This window comes from Syngnathus scovelli, chromosome 9 (genome assembly GCF_024217435.2).
Source record: "Syngnathus scovelli strain Florida chromosome 9, RoL_Ssco_1.2, whole genome shotgun sequence".
Classification (NCBI taxonomy): Eukaryota; Metazoa; Chordata; class Actinopteri; order Syngnathiformes; family Syngnathidae; genus Syngnathus; species Syngnathus scovelli.
The window spans coordinates 11,310,959-11,324,756 of record NC_090855.1 but is presented as its reverse complement, the minus strand read 5'-3'; the positions used below and the strand labels follow the sequence as shown (position 1 = coordinate 11,324,756).

General features: G+C 45.7%; 1 protein-coding gene across 4 annotated transcripts in view; it reads right to left on the bottom strand.

Annotated features, from left to right (window-relative positions):
- Positions 1-13,798, bottom strand: part of LOC125975625 (glutamate receptor ionotropic, NMDA 2D) — a 44,592-nt gene that overhangs the window by 16,853 nt on the left and 13,941 nt on the right. For all 4 annotated transcript variants that reach the window (XM_049731404.2, XM_049731402.2, XM_049731403.2 and 1 more), the window contains exons 4-10: positions 12,474-12,740; positions 9,247-9,575; positions 8,501-8,615; positions 3,133-3,338; positions 2,567-2,735; positions 1,713-1,866; positions 916-1,041 (exon numbers count right to left, since the gene is read on the bottom strand). In XM_049731404.2, coding sequence (XP_049587361.1) covers positions 916-1,041; positions 1,713-1,866; positions 2,567-2,735; positions 3,133-3,338; positions 8,501-8,615; positions 9,247-9,575; positions 12,474-12,740 — 1,366 coding nt within the window. The remainder of the gene's footprint in view (positions 1-915; positions 1,042-1,712; positions 1,867-2,566; positions 2,736-3,132; positions 3,339-8,500; positions 8,616-9,246; positions 9,576-12,473; positions 12,741-13,798) is intronic.

Here is a 13,798-nt window from a genome sequence, read left to right as displayed (position 1 = left end):
TGTACAATCGGGTGATTTATGTTTGGCACTCCGGCTCAATAGGGGGCAGCATATTACGTTCAAGTCAAGCGTGCTTTGCAACAATCACCCCCGACACGCTACCCATGCTCCGAAATGACACCGCTCATATTTCCTTGTGCGCCAAGATGCCGAGCGCCCGCTGTGCGGGAGCATCAAGGAAGCACGCCGCCACCGCCGCCGCCTCTTAAACGTAACTCTCTGTGACAGCTCACTCAGAAAGTGAAGGTGGAAAAGGAAATCAGCAACAATGGCACATGGAGCCACTGAGGGAAATACATTTTTAAATACGAAGCAGGTGCCTTTTTTTTGTATCTTTCTTAAAAGTTGTCAACTCACATCAGCTCCTGTGGCGCGGAAATATAACAGCTGTATTTATTCGCTTCTGGCATCTTTTTGGCAATGAGAGAAAGTTAGCTCACGTTACCCACGTGCGCTAGGAGACTCTTGATAATTGAATTTTTGGTATTTTCTGAAGTTTTCCCCACATTCCAACTCGTCCCTGGGTTTGTAAAAGTATATAAAAAAAAATGTTTTACGGTCCCCTGAGATATCCATGCCCCCCGCCCCCCCCAAGGAAAAAAAATCCTAGTGCCGCCAGTGAATATCACAACTTTGATCTCACAGTAATGGAACCTCAAAGGTATCGTAACACCTTTAGGAGTACCAGTTAAGGAGCCTTCTCATCCATTTCATTGTGGGAAAACAAAAATTAAAATCCACTCCATTATTAATGAAGATTTTCCCGAGGTTAGCTTCAGTAGTAGCTCCAAACCCCAACCCAGACGTGTGCTCACTATTTGTCCGTTTGATCCGTGTGGCGACAGTGACGGAGTGCCTTCACACTTATCCATCTATCAGGCAGGGAAAAACAGAGCGAACGGACTCATCACTCACTCTTGCCATTTTGGAGACTGCGGTTGTAGCCCACGGGACTGAAGAACTCAAAGATGAAGACAGTCACAGCCACTACGGTCAGGCACATGACGAACATCATCACCCACACTGCTGGGCTGTACGGCTCTTTGGGAGCAAACACACACTCCAGTAAATAAATAAATAGATAGAAAAATAATAAAATAAATAATAATGAAAAAATAATAAAAATAATAAAAAATAAAACAACTCTCCAGAAGGTCATAAATACTTTGACAGTGTGAACTTGAGCATTTAGAGCAGGGGTGCTCAAACTTTTTCAGCTTACGAGCTACTTTTAAAATGACCAAGTCACAAAGATCTACCCACTACAATGAATTAAATAAATAAATAAATAATATAGTGCGTGTATTTTTGTAACGCACTTAGAAAATGACATTGTGAGAAAAAAGTCCAACTCCCATTCCGAATGAAAGTGATACGTTTTTGGCTTCTTACTTGGTCCAGCAACCCCACTCATTTTTGATGGTCACAAACTTTCTTTTGTTTAACAGAAAAAAGCGAGTGCGTGCGTTGATTACCTTATAAACTTTGGCGGTTCGTGTGTGTGCGGCCGTTAAACTTGCTGCGGTGAGGATTTTTTTTTTTTTTTTTTTTTTTTTTTTTTTTAACGTCATGCGATCTACCAGTAGTAGCTCGACCAGTCGATCGCGATCGACGTATTGAGCACCCCTGATTTAGAGTTAGCATAAGCTGCAAAGACATTTTTCGCAATCTCAACAATATCAACATGTTTCTATAGCTCAGATAAACCTTACCTAGGAAAGCAGATGGTGATACAGTTCCGTTGCTACGGGAGACCATGACACTGATCCCCGTTTCCACAAAAGGGACGGAGAAATCCACAACCTCGGACCTCTCCTCGTTGATAGTCAGAGAGCCAATGGCCATGTCCGCCCGTTTGTACACCACCTAAAAGGGGGATGGGAACCAACCACGTAGAAATTCTTCATCTGATCCTCTTTAATTATGATTCCACACTGACCATTTGCAGACCCGTAAAATGTTCATGTATTCAGCGCACAATATGGTATAAATACAGAACATGTGTCTCCCCTGCATCTCTTTAGCATACTAAATGAGTATGTCTGCTCTCAGCCACCGTTTAGGGAAAAAAAAAACCCTGAAAGTCAGCTGATTGTACAAGTGAAGTGCTAATCTACATTAGACATGGCACATCCAATCTTCAGAGCAAATCAGCAGAAAAATGAACCCAAGCGGAACACCGGGTGCCCTCCCCCTCAACTTTGCCAAGTCTGGATTACCTGATCAAAGAATGGCAGGCTTTGGAACATCTGATCAAAAGGCATACGCCAGTCTGAGACAACATTTGCTTGGCCCTTTTGTGTGTGAAAATAGATTTGATGGACAGCCGTGGCCGGGGTTCAAGTCAGAAAGAGCACAGTAGGAACGTTCTTAAAGCTGTGACGACGAGAGGTCAGCCGGAGAAAAAAAATGCTCTGCGCTTTGATGAGACGCATCGAACTCGGAGAAAATTGAAAACCACTAGCGAGATTTGAATGTAGCCTCATTTGGCTAATCACCCTGAGTCTCCTACCGAAGCTGACGTTAGGAAGCGCGGGTAAACAAGCCGGCAGGCGCAAATACTCGCCTCTCCGATCATGCCGTTCCAAACGCCATCAATTTTCTTGCCGTGCTTCCCGTTGGTCACGAGGTAAAGGTCGTAGGTGAAGCCGACGATCTTGGCCAATCTCTTGAGGATGTCGATGCAGAAGCCCTTGCAGCATTGCTTGACGGGAGCCGCTCCCTCGTGATTGGCACTGGGAACCAGTCAAAGGAAAGATTTTGAAGGAAAAAGTGAGAGCGAGCTGACGGATAGGCATGTCACGCCTTCGGGACGTGATGAACTATAGCGTGTCATCGTGGCCACGTGCAACTCCCCCAAAATCCTCCGAGTCATTCCTCGGGAGAGACGCTCGATATTGATTACGGTCAAGCGGTAAAGAGGCCGCCATTTGGGGAGGTGACTGATGTTGGAGGGCATCTTGATGGCTCAGGAACCAGACAGCGCAATTTGCTTTCCAGCCACGTAGGGGATTGCAAATACAGCTACATTAAATTGTTCCCAGAACACAATCAATTGGCTAATTCCACAATGGGCTACTTTTGTTTGTTGAATGATCACGTCACGACTCGCTTCGTAAAAAGCCATCAAACCTGACATTGAGGGGCCGCCGGCAGGGCACAGAGTCTCGGATGCAAGTTCCGGACGCCGCGTCGGCCAGCTCCACAATGACGAACGGACGTTCCTCCAGCGTGACCACGTGCAGGTGCTGTGCGTCATCCGGAGGTTTGAGGAAAGGCCCGTAGCGGGACCATGCCGGGTAGCGCAGTCTCAGGACGCCGTTCTCCCACGAGCCTACCTGGGGAAGACAGAGAAGCATGAAACGGAGACACAACATCAACCGTCATGGTTCATTTCATGCCGCTAAAATGAACTAGCAGAGCACAAGCTAGCTGCACAGCCACAAAATGGCCACCAAGATTAATGACCATCTCTGCGACAGACTCAATAAAAAAAACAAAAAAAACCCGTTATTATCTCCATAAAGGTACTATTTACTGCAGGCATGGCCGTGCCGGTGGTTTCCATTACATTGTGGCTCGTTCGCCGTACGTGCAAACGTGAGGCTCTAAATTATAATTGTTATGCTGTGTTATGCTGGACGGGAGCAATTACCTGGCAAATTCATGCACGTGCAAAGGCTACGCGGATTGATGGTGGCAGACTCGTAATCCACATTTGTCCTGCTCGACATCCATTGATACATGGGAGTAAAATGTGACACACGTGACAGTGCAAGAAATTGCTTCTGGTGGACACGCTCGCTGATGTATGCTCAAGTAAACAACTTTCGTTTTGGACTACTCGTTTTTTTTGGGGTTTTTTGGGACCAAGTTGACTATCATACCAGCAACATATTGCTCTGCGCAAATGTGAAAATTGGATAAAGTGTGTAAGCCCCGAGCCCATGCATCATTAAAAATGGATCTGCCGCAATTAAAATCTAACACTTCAATCATAGTTGGAGCAAAGGAGCTACAGGGGACAACATGCGTTAAGCCTGTATGAGCCATTAGCAAGCACCCGCCGTTCCACGCTCTGACTCATGTCTTGCTTTGTTCTTGGGCACAATGGCATGTTGGCCTCACTACGCATTCGAAACATTTAAATCAAGATTCGGGAATTTTGTGTTTTTTAGCGATATCGATGTGATGAAAATTTAATAGTAATTTCATACAGCTTCACAATGTTTAAATATTGGAAGTGAAGTAAAAATATACTTCAAGTATTGCACAACAAAGATTAATTAAACATAAACTGTTTTTTTTAAGATTAAATACAACTGTATTCTTAAAGTTAAGTTAAATACAACCAAACTGTACTTCAGCAGCAATTCATTCACGTACCACTAGAGGGAGCCCTTGTAACACTAGCGGTACTCAAACACCACTTTGAGAATCACTACATTTTACATATCACACTAAATTACATTTGAATGACATTAATTCACTCACTAAACACCAAGCCCGATACTTTTGAGCAGTGTAAAACCCAATAAATGTGAAGAACTAGCAAAAAAATCATCCAGTCAAATCAGTCGAGTTCCACGCAGGCTCTAATTTGGGTTTGTGCTTCCAGCGGGAGTATCTGCGTGATGTAAAATGTTCAGTTTTGCTCAAAGAATTCGAATCTTTTTTTTTTTTTTTTTTTTCAAACGTGACGCGAGTGAGATGCTAAACGGCTCTTGAATAACTTTGGCCTTAAGTCGGACTGTATTTGAGTGTTGGCTCGGGCTGATTGCCAGCCGTAATCAGCTGAAGAATCTGCACTGTTCGGTTCCGCTCGACCGCTGCGCAAAAGAAATGAGCGTGGCTCAGCGGCAGCAAAAAAATCTCCATCCTTGTCAATTTGCCTCGGTTTGATGGATGCATTTTTATGCCTGCGGGCGGCGGTCTGCTCTCAATGCATATTCGCCACAGAGCTGGCTTTAAGATTCATCGATGCTTTGAGATGCCCTTGTTTTCCTTTTGCTCTGTTGGTTTGAAGACGTGTGAAATCTGCATTCTTCTTTGCCTTTTATTTATTGTCTCGCATAACGCGTTGCACAAGCGCATCCAGTCTTAACAATCGGGGCGCATTCACCTGATGATAAAAGTCACCTTTACGCGTTGCGACAAGCGTGACTAAGGCGACATCCACCGACATCCCCCTCAAAATTTTGCTTATGTACAGTAGGCTGAGGGACGCATACACAAGAATACATGAATATTGCGGCGACGGAGTTTGCAGTGGCTGCTTGAGTGGGTTGAGCACAGCCTGGCAGATTTGCGCAGATTGTCGAAGTCAAACATTGACAGCGAGAGGAAGAGGAGCCCGCTACATTGACAGCTCGCCGCCTCGTCCAGTCTCGCAACAGGCGTTGAATCGAGTCGCAGCCTGCACGGAAATGTATGCGCTCGAGACTGTTATTGGGGGAAATATGGTCGGAAAGAGAATACCAGTGTGTGCGAGTTATTAGCTACGAATTCGGACAATTGTGTTGCATATACAGTGCTCCCTCGCTACTTCCCATTTCGTTTATCGCGGCTTCACTACATCGCGGATTTTTTCTCAAAATTAAAAAAAAACATTTAAAAGTCAAAATAAAACTTGTAAATTGAGGAAACATGTGTCTAACCTTTAGGACAGTGTAGTATTGCTCCAAATGTTCGTTTACACTCCTTTAGAAGTCCGTTTTCGCGTGTTAGCACGATCGCGAATTAGAATCTTTCTGCTAACTCGTTAGCCTGCCCAGTACTCCTTGTTGGTGACCGTACTTCGTGGATTTCACTTATTGCGGGTGGTTTTTGGAACCAATTATCCGCGATAAACGAGGGATATGTTCTTTTTTGGTGGGGGTGAATCATAAATAATGAAATAACCCATGTGTATCATTGTAAAATGACTTAAAGTCTAAATACCCTTCTTGAAAACCAGCACAAGTTTGCTATTTTGTTGCTGTGATGTACTAGACCTTCTGTCTCTTTGATGTGCTGAGCGTAAATGGTCATTAACGTTGCGTAAAAGTCACGGAGCATCTGTGCGCTTTTTCCATAGCTTGACGAAGCCTCGCCAACGCACGATAACCTTCGTAGGCCGAGCCAGGACACTCCTGGGCTTGTAGGTAATGGTGCAGTCATTGTAAAGCCGCCATTAAATATTCAGCAGTGTGGATGTGCATAGTCGGCAGATACGGGGGTCTTATCCGCTTTTTTTTCCGCGTGTTTGTGCGCAGTGGGAGGGAGCGCGCATACAGATTGCGTGCACACGCGTGTGTGTGTGCCGAGGCTTCGTGCATGCGTGGGCGGGTATGGTACCCTTGGTTTGAGTCGAAGGACTTGCGGAGGAGCATCTAATTGAAAGGGATTTCAGGGATGTCAGCAGGTGACCGCATGCGGTGACCGGACTCTGGGGGGGCCTGTTGGGAGCAGCCTCCAATGTGATTATTTGTGAGCGGAAACTGTACTGGATAGTTTTTGGCTCGTCTCGTTTTAGTGACGACATTTTGGATTTTGTACACGGGAGTTGACAAAAAAAAATAAAAAATGGCCTTCACACTGGAAGCGGAAACATGACGCGGCTTTTGTAAAAGAAACGGCAGCCATGTAGAACGTCGGGGAAGACGCAGGGCGATTTAAATTTCATTTGAAATGGAAGACACAGCCAACAAATGAGAACAATCAGCGGGCCTACTGATTCTTTCATTTCTTTCAAAATGAACCTTGAGAAAAGATACGTCTCAGTCATATTTATGACTCCAGCGCCGCAATTTGTATCTTATCGATTTAAGGAAAGGTGCATTGCGCACCGGAATACGACTCTCGCATAAGCGGAGCGCCGCAATGTGAGGCTTACTGATGACCGTCATCATTCTCACGCCACCAACAGGATGAACACGACAACATTTGGAGCGCAAACGATTTGTCAGCACCTCAGGACAGCCGTTTAATTATTTTGGGCCGGAGCTAATGCTACTTATGTTTCAGACTTGTGAATGAGCAATTTTATTAATTTTTTTAGTCAAGCGTAATGTGTCAAATGTGTGAAGCCTTCAAACGGCAATAGTCCAAAGGTCAGTCGTGCATAAAAGGTCCTGATTATTTTTAGGGCGTAAGTAAAACATCTCCCCCACTTTGAAACCGCTCCAGCGCCTTCAGCGGTTATCTGCAATGTGTTGTTTGCTAGCTAGCTCTGCCAAACGTGCATCTTCCCTTTCAGATGGTTCGCCGCCGTGGCAGTTTTAGAGCGCCTCGTCGTCGGCTGCGAGTGAACGCATGTCACTCAGAGAAAAATCAAAGAGTGCTGGCTGCAGCAAATTGATATTCATGTTATCGCGGGCAGCTGAAATATCTTTTACAGTACGTTTTTTTTAGTCACGTGTGCAACTTTTATGATTTCCTCCGTTCTCATGTTTCATCAAGGATAACAAATTAACAATTTAAAGAGGGCTTTACCATACTAATATTACAGCGGTTATTTTTTATGCCTGTGTGGCTGTTAAGAAGATTAAAATGTTTCTCTCAAATTGCCTGCTCACTTAATCAAGGTTTTATGGTGTCAGTTTAACCTTGGAATGGACTAAATCAATTTCCAAATTAAAGTCGAACAAAATGAGGTCGACCTGCCACAAATTGGGCCTTACCGTTTCAGGTTTCGTTGTACCAACTGATCAAAAAGTCAACTTTTCTGACAGCCTGAGCGCACCTTCGGAGAAAACAAAGTCCAAAGATGCAGCCGACGTCTCTCCAGCGCCTCGAGCACTCAGAGGACTATTGAACTTTACGTGAACGTAAACCCCTGCGACCTTTACGATTCTCACTGTCAGGTTTATGTCTCCACATGCCAACGCTGCGTGCACAGATTTGTTCATCCCGCATGAGAGGAAATAAACACACAAGAACATCAGCACAAATTCTCCTCAGCCTGCTTTCATGCCCTCGCAGCTACTCATCAAGGGCAACGCCACAATAACGCACCGATGCCAAATTCACTGCAATTAAAGCTGCTGCTGCTGCTGCTGCTCTCTCTCTTTCTTTCTGACTTAAAGACCCCGTCAAGTGAATACAGATATTTGTTTTGAAAGCCATCACACATATTTGTAAATAGTCGATGAAGTACGGGAAAGACTGATAACAGTGAGGACAGACGGAAATGTTTGCGATTGCTGATTGCTACTAAAGAGTGCAGTTAGCTAGCAAGCTAGCTAGCTAGTTCACACACCAAAAAAATAAATCTTCCCTGTATTAGCCACAGTTTACAAATCAGTTCTGTCTAGTAATTCAAATTCCTAAGCGAGGAGGTGACGCCGCGGATAAGCTCGCCGCCCATCTGCCGGCCAAGGGGAGCCTCGGTGGAATGTGAGCTCTCAAGTTAGCGCGTTCCTCTCGTGCCAGTGCAATGTATTCCGGCCACCGGTGATTCAAGTGCATGCATTGATGCGTCTCAAACTAATATAAAAAAAAACTGATGTCATGTCCTTACATCTTCCCATCCAGTCCCAGGTGTCCAGGAAATGACATCCAGGAAGGGGTTGGCCAGATATCCGTCAGCGTCGAAGGAGTAATCTCGGCCACCCAGAGTGATGTTGCTGAAGTACCTGTGCGGACGAACAAGCGGGACACAGGAAGAAATGGTAAGATTCTAAAAGCAAACATGACATGACATCTACGCTCAAATAATAACACGCAGGATTTGGACCGTGAAGCGACTAATAAGTTCTTTTGTCAGATAATCCCGCCAGACGGACGTTTTAATTGTCTGTTAGCGTTAAGAGCGGCGGTGCGTAGTTGCGAACGGCAGCGGTGCGAATAAAAAAACGACAACGCTAGCATCGTGTGTGACTGGACGTAGTTCATAAGCAAATGAGAGCAGTCTATGAATCGTTCCCATTTAATTGCCACACTTGTGCTGCAATTCATTTACAAATGTCACGGCAAATAAGGTACTAAATGACATCTTGGCTCATTTTGCTGCCTCATCCAGCCATACAATGTGATGTTTGCGCTTTCTATAAGGAGCTGCAATGATTGGCATTAAAAATGAACGGAGATGAGAAGCGTGGCCACTTGGACTACCTGTTAGAGTGCGCCGCTGTCTATTTGCACAGGCGATGAGGAATATATTAACGAGGGTCATTAATAAACATGAGACGTGGTCTGCTTGCTACAGATGCCCGGCTAATTTTTGCTGTTTTGAACTGATGCGAGGCGGCTCTGAAATTCTCTCACCTCATCCTGCCCCGCATTCTCTGGGTCTGATTGGCATCCGTTGCGCAATTGGTGACAAAATTGGGCCCGCCCGTGGTCCCGTAATCCTTGCGCATGGCCACGGCGCCGTGCGTCAGCACCGACACGCCTCGGGCGATCCTCCGGCGGGGTTCGTCCTTCCATCCCTGCGGCCGCACGGCAAAGAGAGCCCTGGGCAGGCTCTCCATGCCTAAACCTGAGAGCGCCGGGCCCACAGCAAACCACATGTGCGAGGCGCCGGCCTGACCCGCCGCCCAGGCCGCTCGAAAGACCAACTCGGCCTCCTCCTGGGAGCAGTACAGCAGGCGGACCTGCGGGATGGCCGGAAAGCGGGGGGAGGGAGCGGTGAGGAGGGCGGACACACACACACATACACACACATACCAGCTAGTGAGATAAGGAGGGGACAGGGGAGACATGGAGAGAGACAGGGTTGGAGAGGTAAGGGAGAAAGATAGAGCTGGAGCAGAGGTGCACCTGAACGGGAGGGGAGGAGGAGCTTAGATAGGCAAGGCCATATTGAGAGATAACAAAGGTGAGAACAGGAAGAGAGACAGCGGTAAAGTGATGCGATAAGACTCAAGCAGGTGCATTGTCGTATTTTTCCGACTATAGGACGCACTTCTCAAAAATCCACCTCGCGCCAGGTGAGCCTTGCAGTCCGAAAAATAAACGACTCAGAAAGCAAATGAATGAATGGAATCGACTCATCTGAGATTCATTCCTGTGACAATGAAAACGGGGAGAAGGATTGTGGGAAAGAAAAGAAAAAATGACACGCTTTGGTCAAATTGCAGCCTGAAGAGAGAAACAGTGAGATGATGTTGAGAATGCCATTAATGAGAAGACAAGAGCGGTGGAAAAAAAATAATCAGCAAGAGCACAGGAGCTCGAGGGCTGGACAGTAGGAGGGTGGAAATTGACCAAAGGGGATCTGTAAAGGGTTCGAAGGGGAGAGAGAGAGAGAGACTGAAAGCACATTTTGAGAACGGCGCCTTCATTGAATTATCAACTGTAATGGCTTGCTTGGCAAAACAATCATGCCTGCATGCCAATAAACCTCCGGCGAATTAAACAGGGGATGAGAGTGACGGCGGAATCGACGCTCAAATACAGAAAGGGAGACCGAACGAGGAGGGGAAGGGGCACAAGCTGTGTTCTAAACACACACACACGGAAAATGGAGGCGCCAGGGAAAAACCGACGAGGCGGAAGCTGCGAGAGGAATGGAACAAAAGATAAATCATGAGCCATTCAAGTAAAAATTGATCCCGAGACCGGGGCATGGACATTAGCATAAAAAGCATGCGGCGGGAAGCGGCGGCGGCGGTGAGGGGCCAGCGTGTAACGCAAACTCACACGCCATCACTAAACGATCACAAGCGGTTGTTAGCTGGAGGACATCGCAAAGAAAAGATGCAAGTCGGCAGCGAGCCGCAGGCGGCGTGTTATACTAACGCCGATACGAGCAAAGTGCGGCCTTGGAAATACCCAACACGTGCCCTTCACAAACATACACATGCCGGGACATTAGCCATGACATTGAGACCCTGACACAGAGGGACGGCGGACCAGGCCGGAGTAATAAAGAATGGCTGTGGGAGAGGGGCAAGCAATCTTGTTTCCTGCACACGGGGAGGGAGAAGAGGTGCAGGTGTAATTTCAAGTAGGAGTAGCGTGAGGTCAAAGAGGGAGTTTAAGAAGGATGAATGGAGGCCCAAGTTGAGAAATGGGAGCTCAGAGAAGAACAAGGCGGTCTGGACGGCTGTACGAGGTGCGAGACAAAAAGTGCGAGTCTGTCCGGTCAAGGTTAGTTGAGCCAGATGGTGTTGCCAATATTACTTTTCACCGCACTTTTCAGCAAAGAGCCCATCATCTCGACTGTATAAATATTTTGAAAAGTCGAATGATGTCGCATCTGTTTAAGCTCCACATGATCTCCGGAGAATTGATTAGGAAATCAAACGAAGCATTAAACACGAAATTACGTTTAGAATTGGGCTGTTTTCCATCAACGTGCACGTTGCGGTGGGCAGGCGACACTGAAATAAGTAAATAAATAAATAAATAAATAAACTAAAGAAGGTCCTTCATTCACATGCATGATGCTCAATTTCATCAACGTATGCATTCCAGAAGAGTAGCATGGCACATGCGCTATTTCTAGTACTTGGCCAGGGTTCCAACTATGTCCAGCCATTACCATGGATTAGATTAGATTAGATTAGATTAAAATGTTTTAGATTATAGTAAAATAGATTAAAATGATTATAGATCAAATAAAATAAAAACAGATTATATTAAAATAGATTAAAATAGACTAAAATAGATTAAAATTGATTAGATTAGATTAAATTATATTAAAATAGATAAAATGATTATAGATTAAATAAGATTAAAATAGATTGGATTAAAATAGATTAAATAGATTCAAATAGATTAAAGATATATTTTTTGGCATCTTTATCAATCAGGCCCTCATTTTATCACACATTCTACTTTTAGGAGAAAGACAAACTTTGAAGATCCCAGTATTATCAAAAGTGTGGCAAATGTCAAACAGTACACCTCCAACTTTCTGCATAATAATAAGAAAAATTGATAAAGATCAGGGAATTAAGTAACTTGTGCGATATGCAGATGAAAAAGAAAATCCCTCTGTGGTTTTATGTACGGGCATCCCAATCTCAAATCACAATCTTGTATCTCTTAGGGCAAGGATTACAATTACTGTCTTGAAGTTTTTCCGACTGAATTTTGCATTACTTTTCAAACATCCCATTCCAACTCTATTATTGTTTGAATTTCAACTCCCAACCCCCTTCTCGCCAATCACGTAGCTTCTAACCGGGAACAAGGCAACAACCAGCGTGTTAAATCTTGAGCAGTGTGTACACTATAATTTTTGATAGAGCGCCTCGTGCCGCAAAGCGTCGAGAAATCCGTCAGAGCGACTTATGGCTTTTGTTGCGCCGTTGAACTGTGAATGTGTCGGATGATGAGGGGAGAGCAGAACAGAGGGATAGAGGAGAGAGGGGGGAGAGAGAGAGAGAGAGCGCCACGCTAAGGGACCGAGGGAGAGACCAAGAAGGAAGGAAAAAGCCGGGAGGCCGCCTGCCACCGAGGGGCCCCCCCCCCTTTCAGTGACAGTCGCTGCACTTCCTCCCCTTTCCTCCCCCATTTCCCCCCCTCGCTCCCCCCTGTCTCACCTGCGCCTCGTTCTCCTTCAGCAGCCTGCGCGTGCGCGCCCCGCCGGGGTCGTCTGTCACGTTCAGGACGACCACGCTCTTCTTCTCCCAGCCGATGAACGAGCCGTCCGTCAGACCCTCCACCACTGACAGGAACTCCTGGTAACCGTGATGACGTGTGGACACCACGGAGAAGGCGGTCCAGTCGTATTCCTCCAACACCTCAAATATGACCTCCAGTTGGAGGGCCGTGGAGGAGCTGAACTGGAGAAAGATGGAACCCGATTCCTGATTTGAAGGAAGACAGCAGCAGACTTGGTTAAAAAAAAAAAAACTTTCAAAAGTAAGCAAAAAGTCCTCGCCTGGTGTAAAACTGTGGCTAAAACACGGCCGCGATGCGCCGGGATATCACTTGAAAGCGTTTCGTCTCGAGACTGAAGGGGTTTATTTATGCACAACGCCGAGGCGTCGCAAAGCTTGAAGTTTTAATGGAGCCGGTGCAGCTGCAAGGCTAAAACATCTTGGATTGTCGTGCACATGCCCGTGAAGTCCAGATGGGAGTGTTTCTAAAAAAAGTATGCTGGCGGCAAGGAGGGGGGGGGCGTAGTCTACAGTGCAGCTTTCAAGGAAGTTCATCAAAAGTGCTGCAATTTAATTCACTGGCAAAGCGCACATGCAGGCCACAAAGGAAAGTCGTTTGAGCATTTACGAGATGTCCTTGATAACCGGCTTAAGGCTCATGAACGACATCGATAGGAATTTTGGCTCTCGATTTTTGGGTAGCGTCATTTAATTCATGACCAAATTATATTGGTTTAATCTTTTATATACACTGCTACTAAAAAGACACTGTAAAATATAAACAAACGACTAGGGCTTTGCTGATATGGACCTTTTGAGGCAGCTGACAAAAATACAGATTACAGATTAGTCGTCAAGTTATTTAAAAAACTAAAAAACGCCTAAAATGACTTTTTTTTTCTTACCACTGTACATTGGACACACTAGCATGTTTAATAAATTTTTTCTATCTTGCCCCCTCTCCCTGAAGTATATGTCTGAATGCCGATTATCTTCGATTATCATTATTTGACACAGCACAGCTCTCGATGTTTTTGTTTTTCCCTCGTTTCAGTTTGTGTGCTGCTCGTCTTAAACCTCCTACTTCCTTCTCCCTTCTGCTTGGCACCGAAACACAGATGCCACAATACATCTTGACCGATCACATGCGACTTTAAACCAGAAAAAAAGACAAGCGAAAAACAACCAGCTGGCTCCCAATCTGGAGCGGGCGCACGTCGTTCACTTCAGAGTGACGGCACCAAGAGCAACTTTACGATGTCACT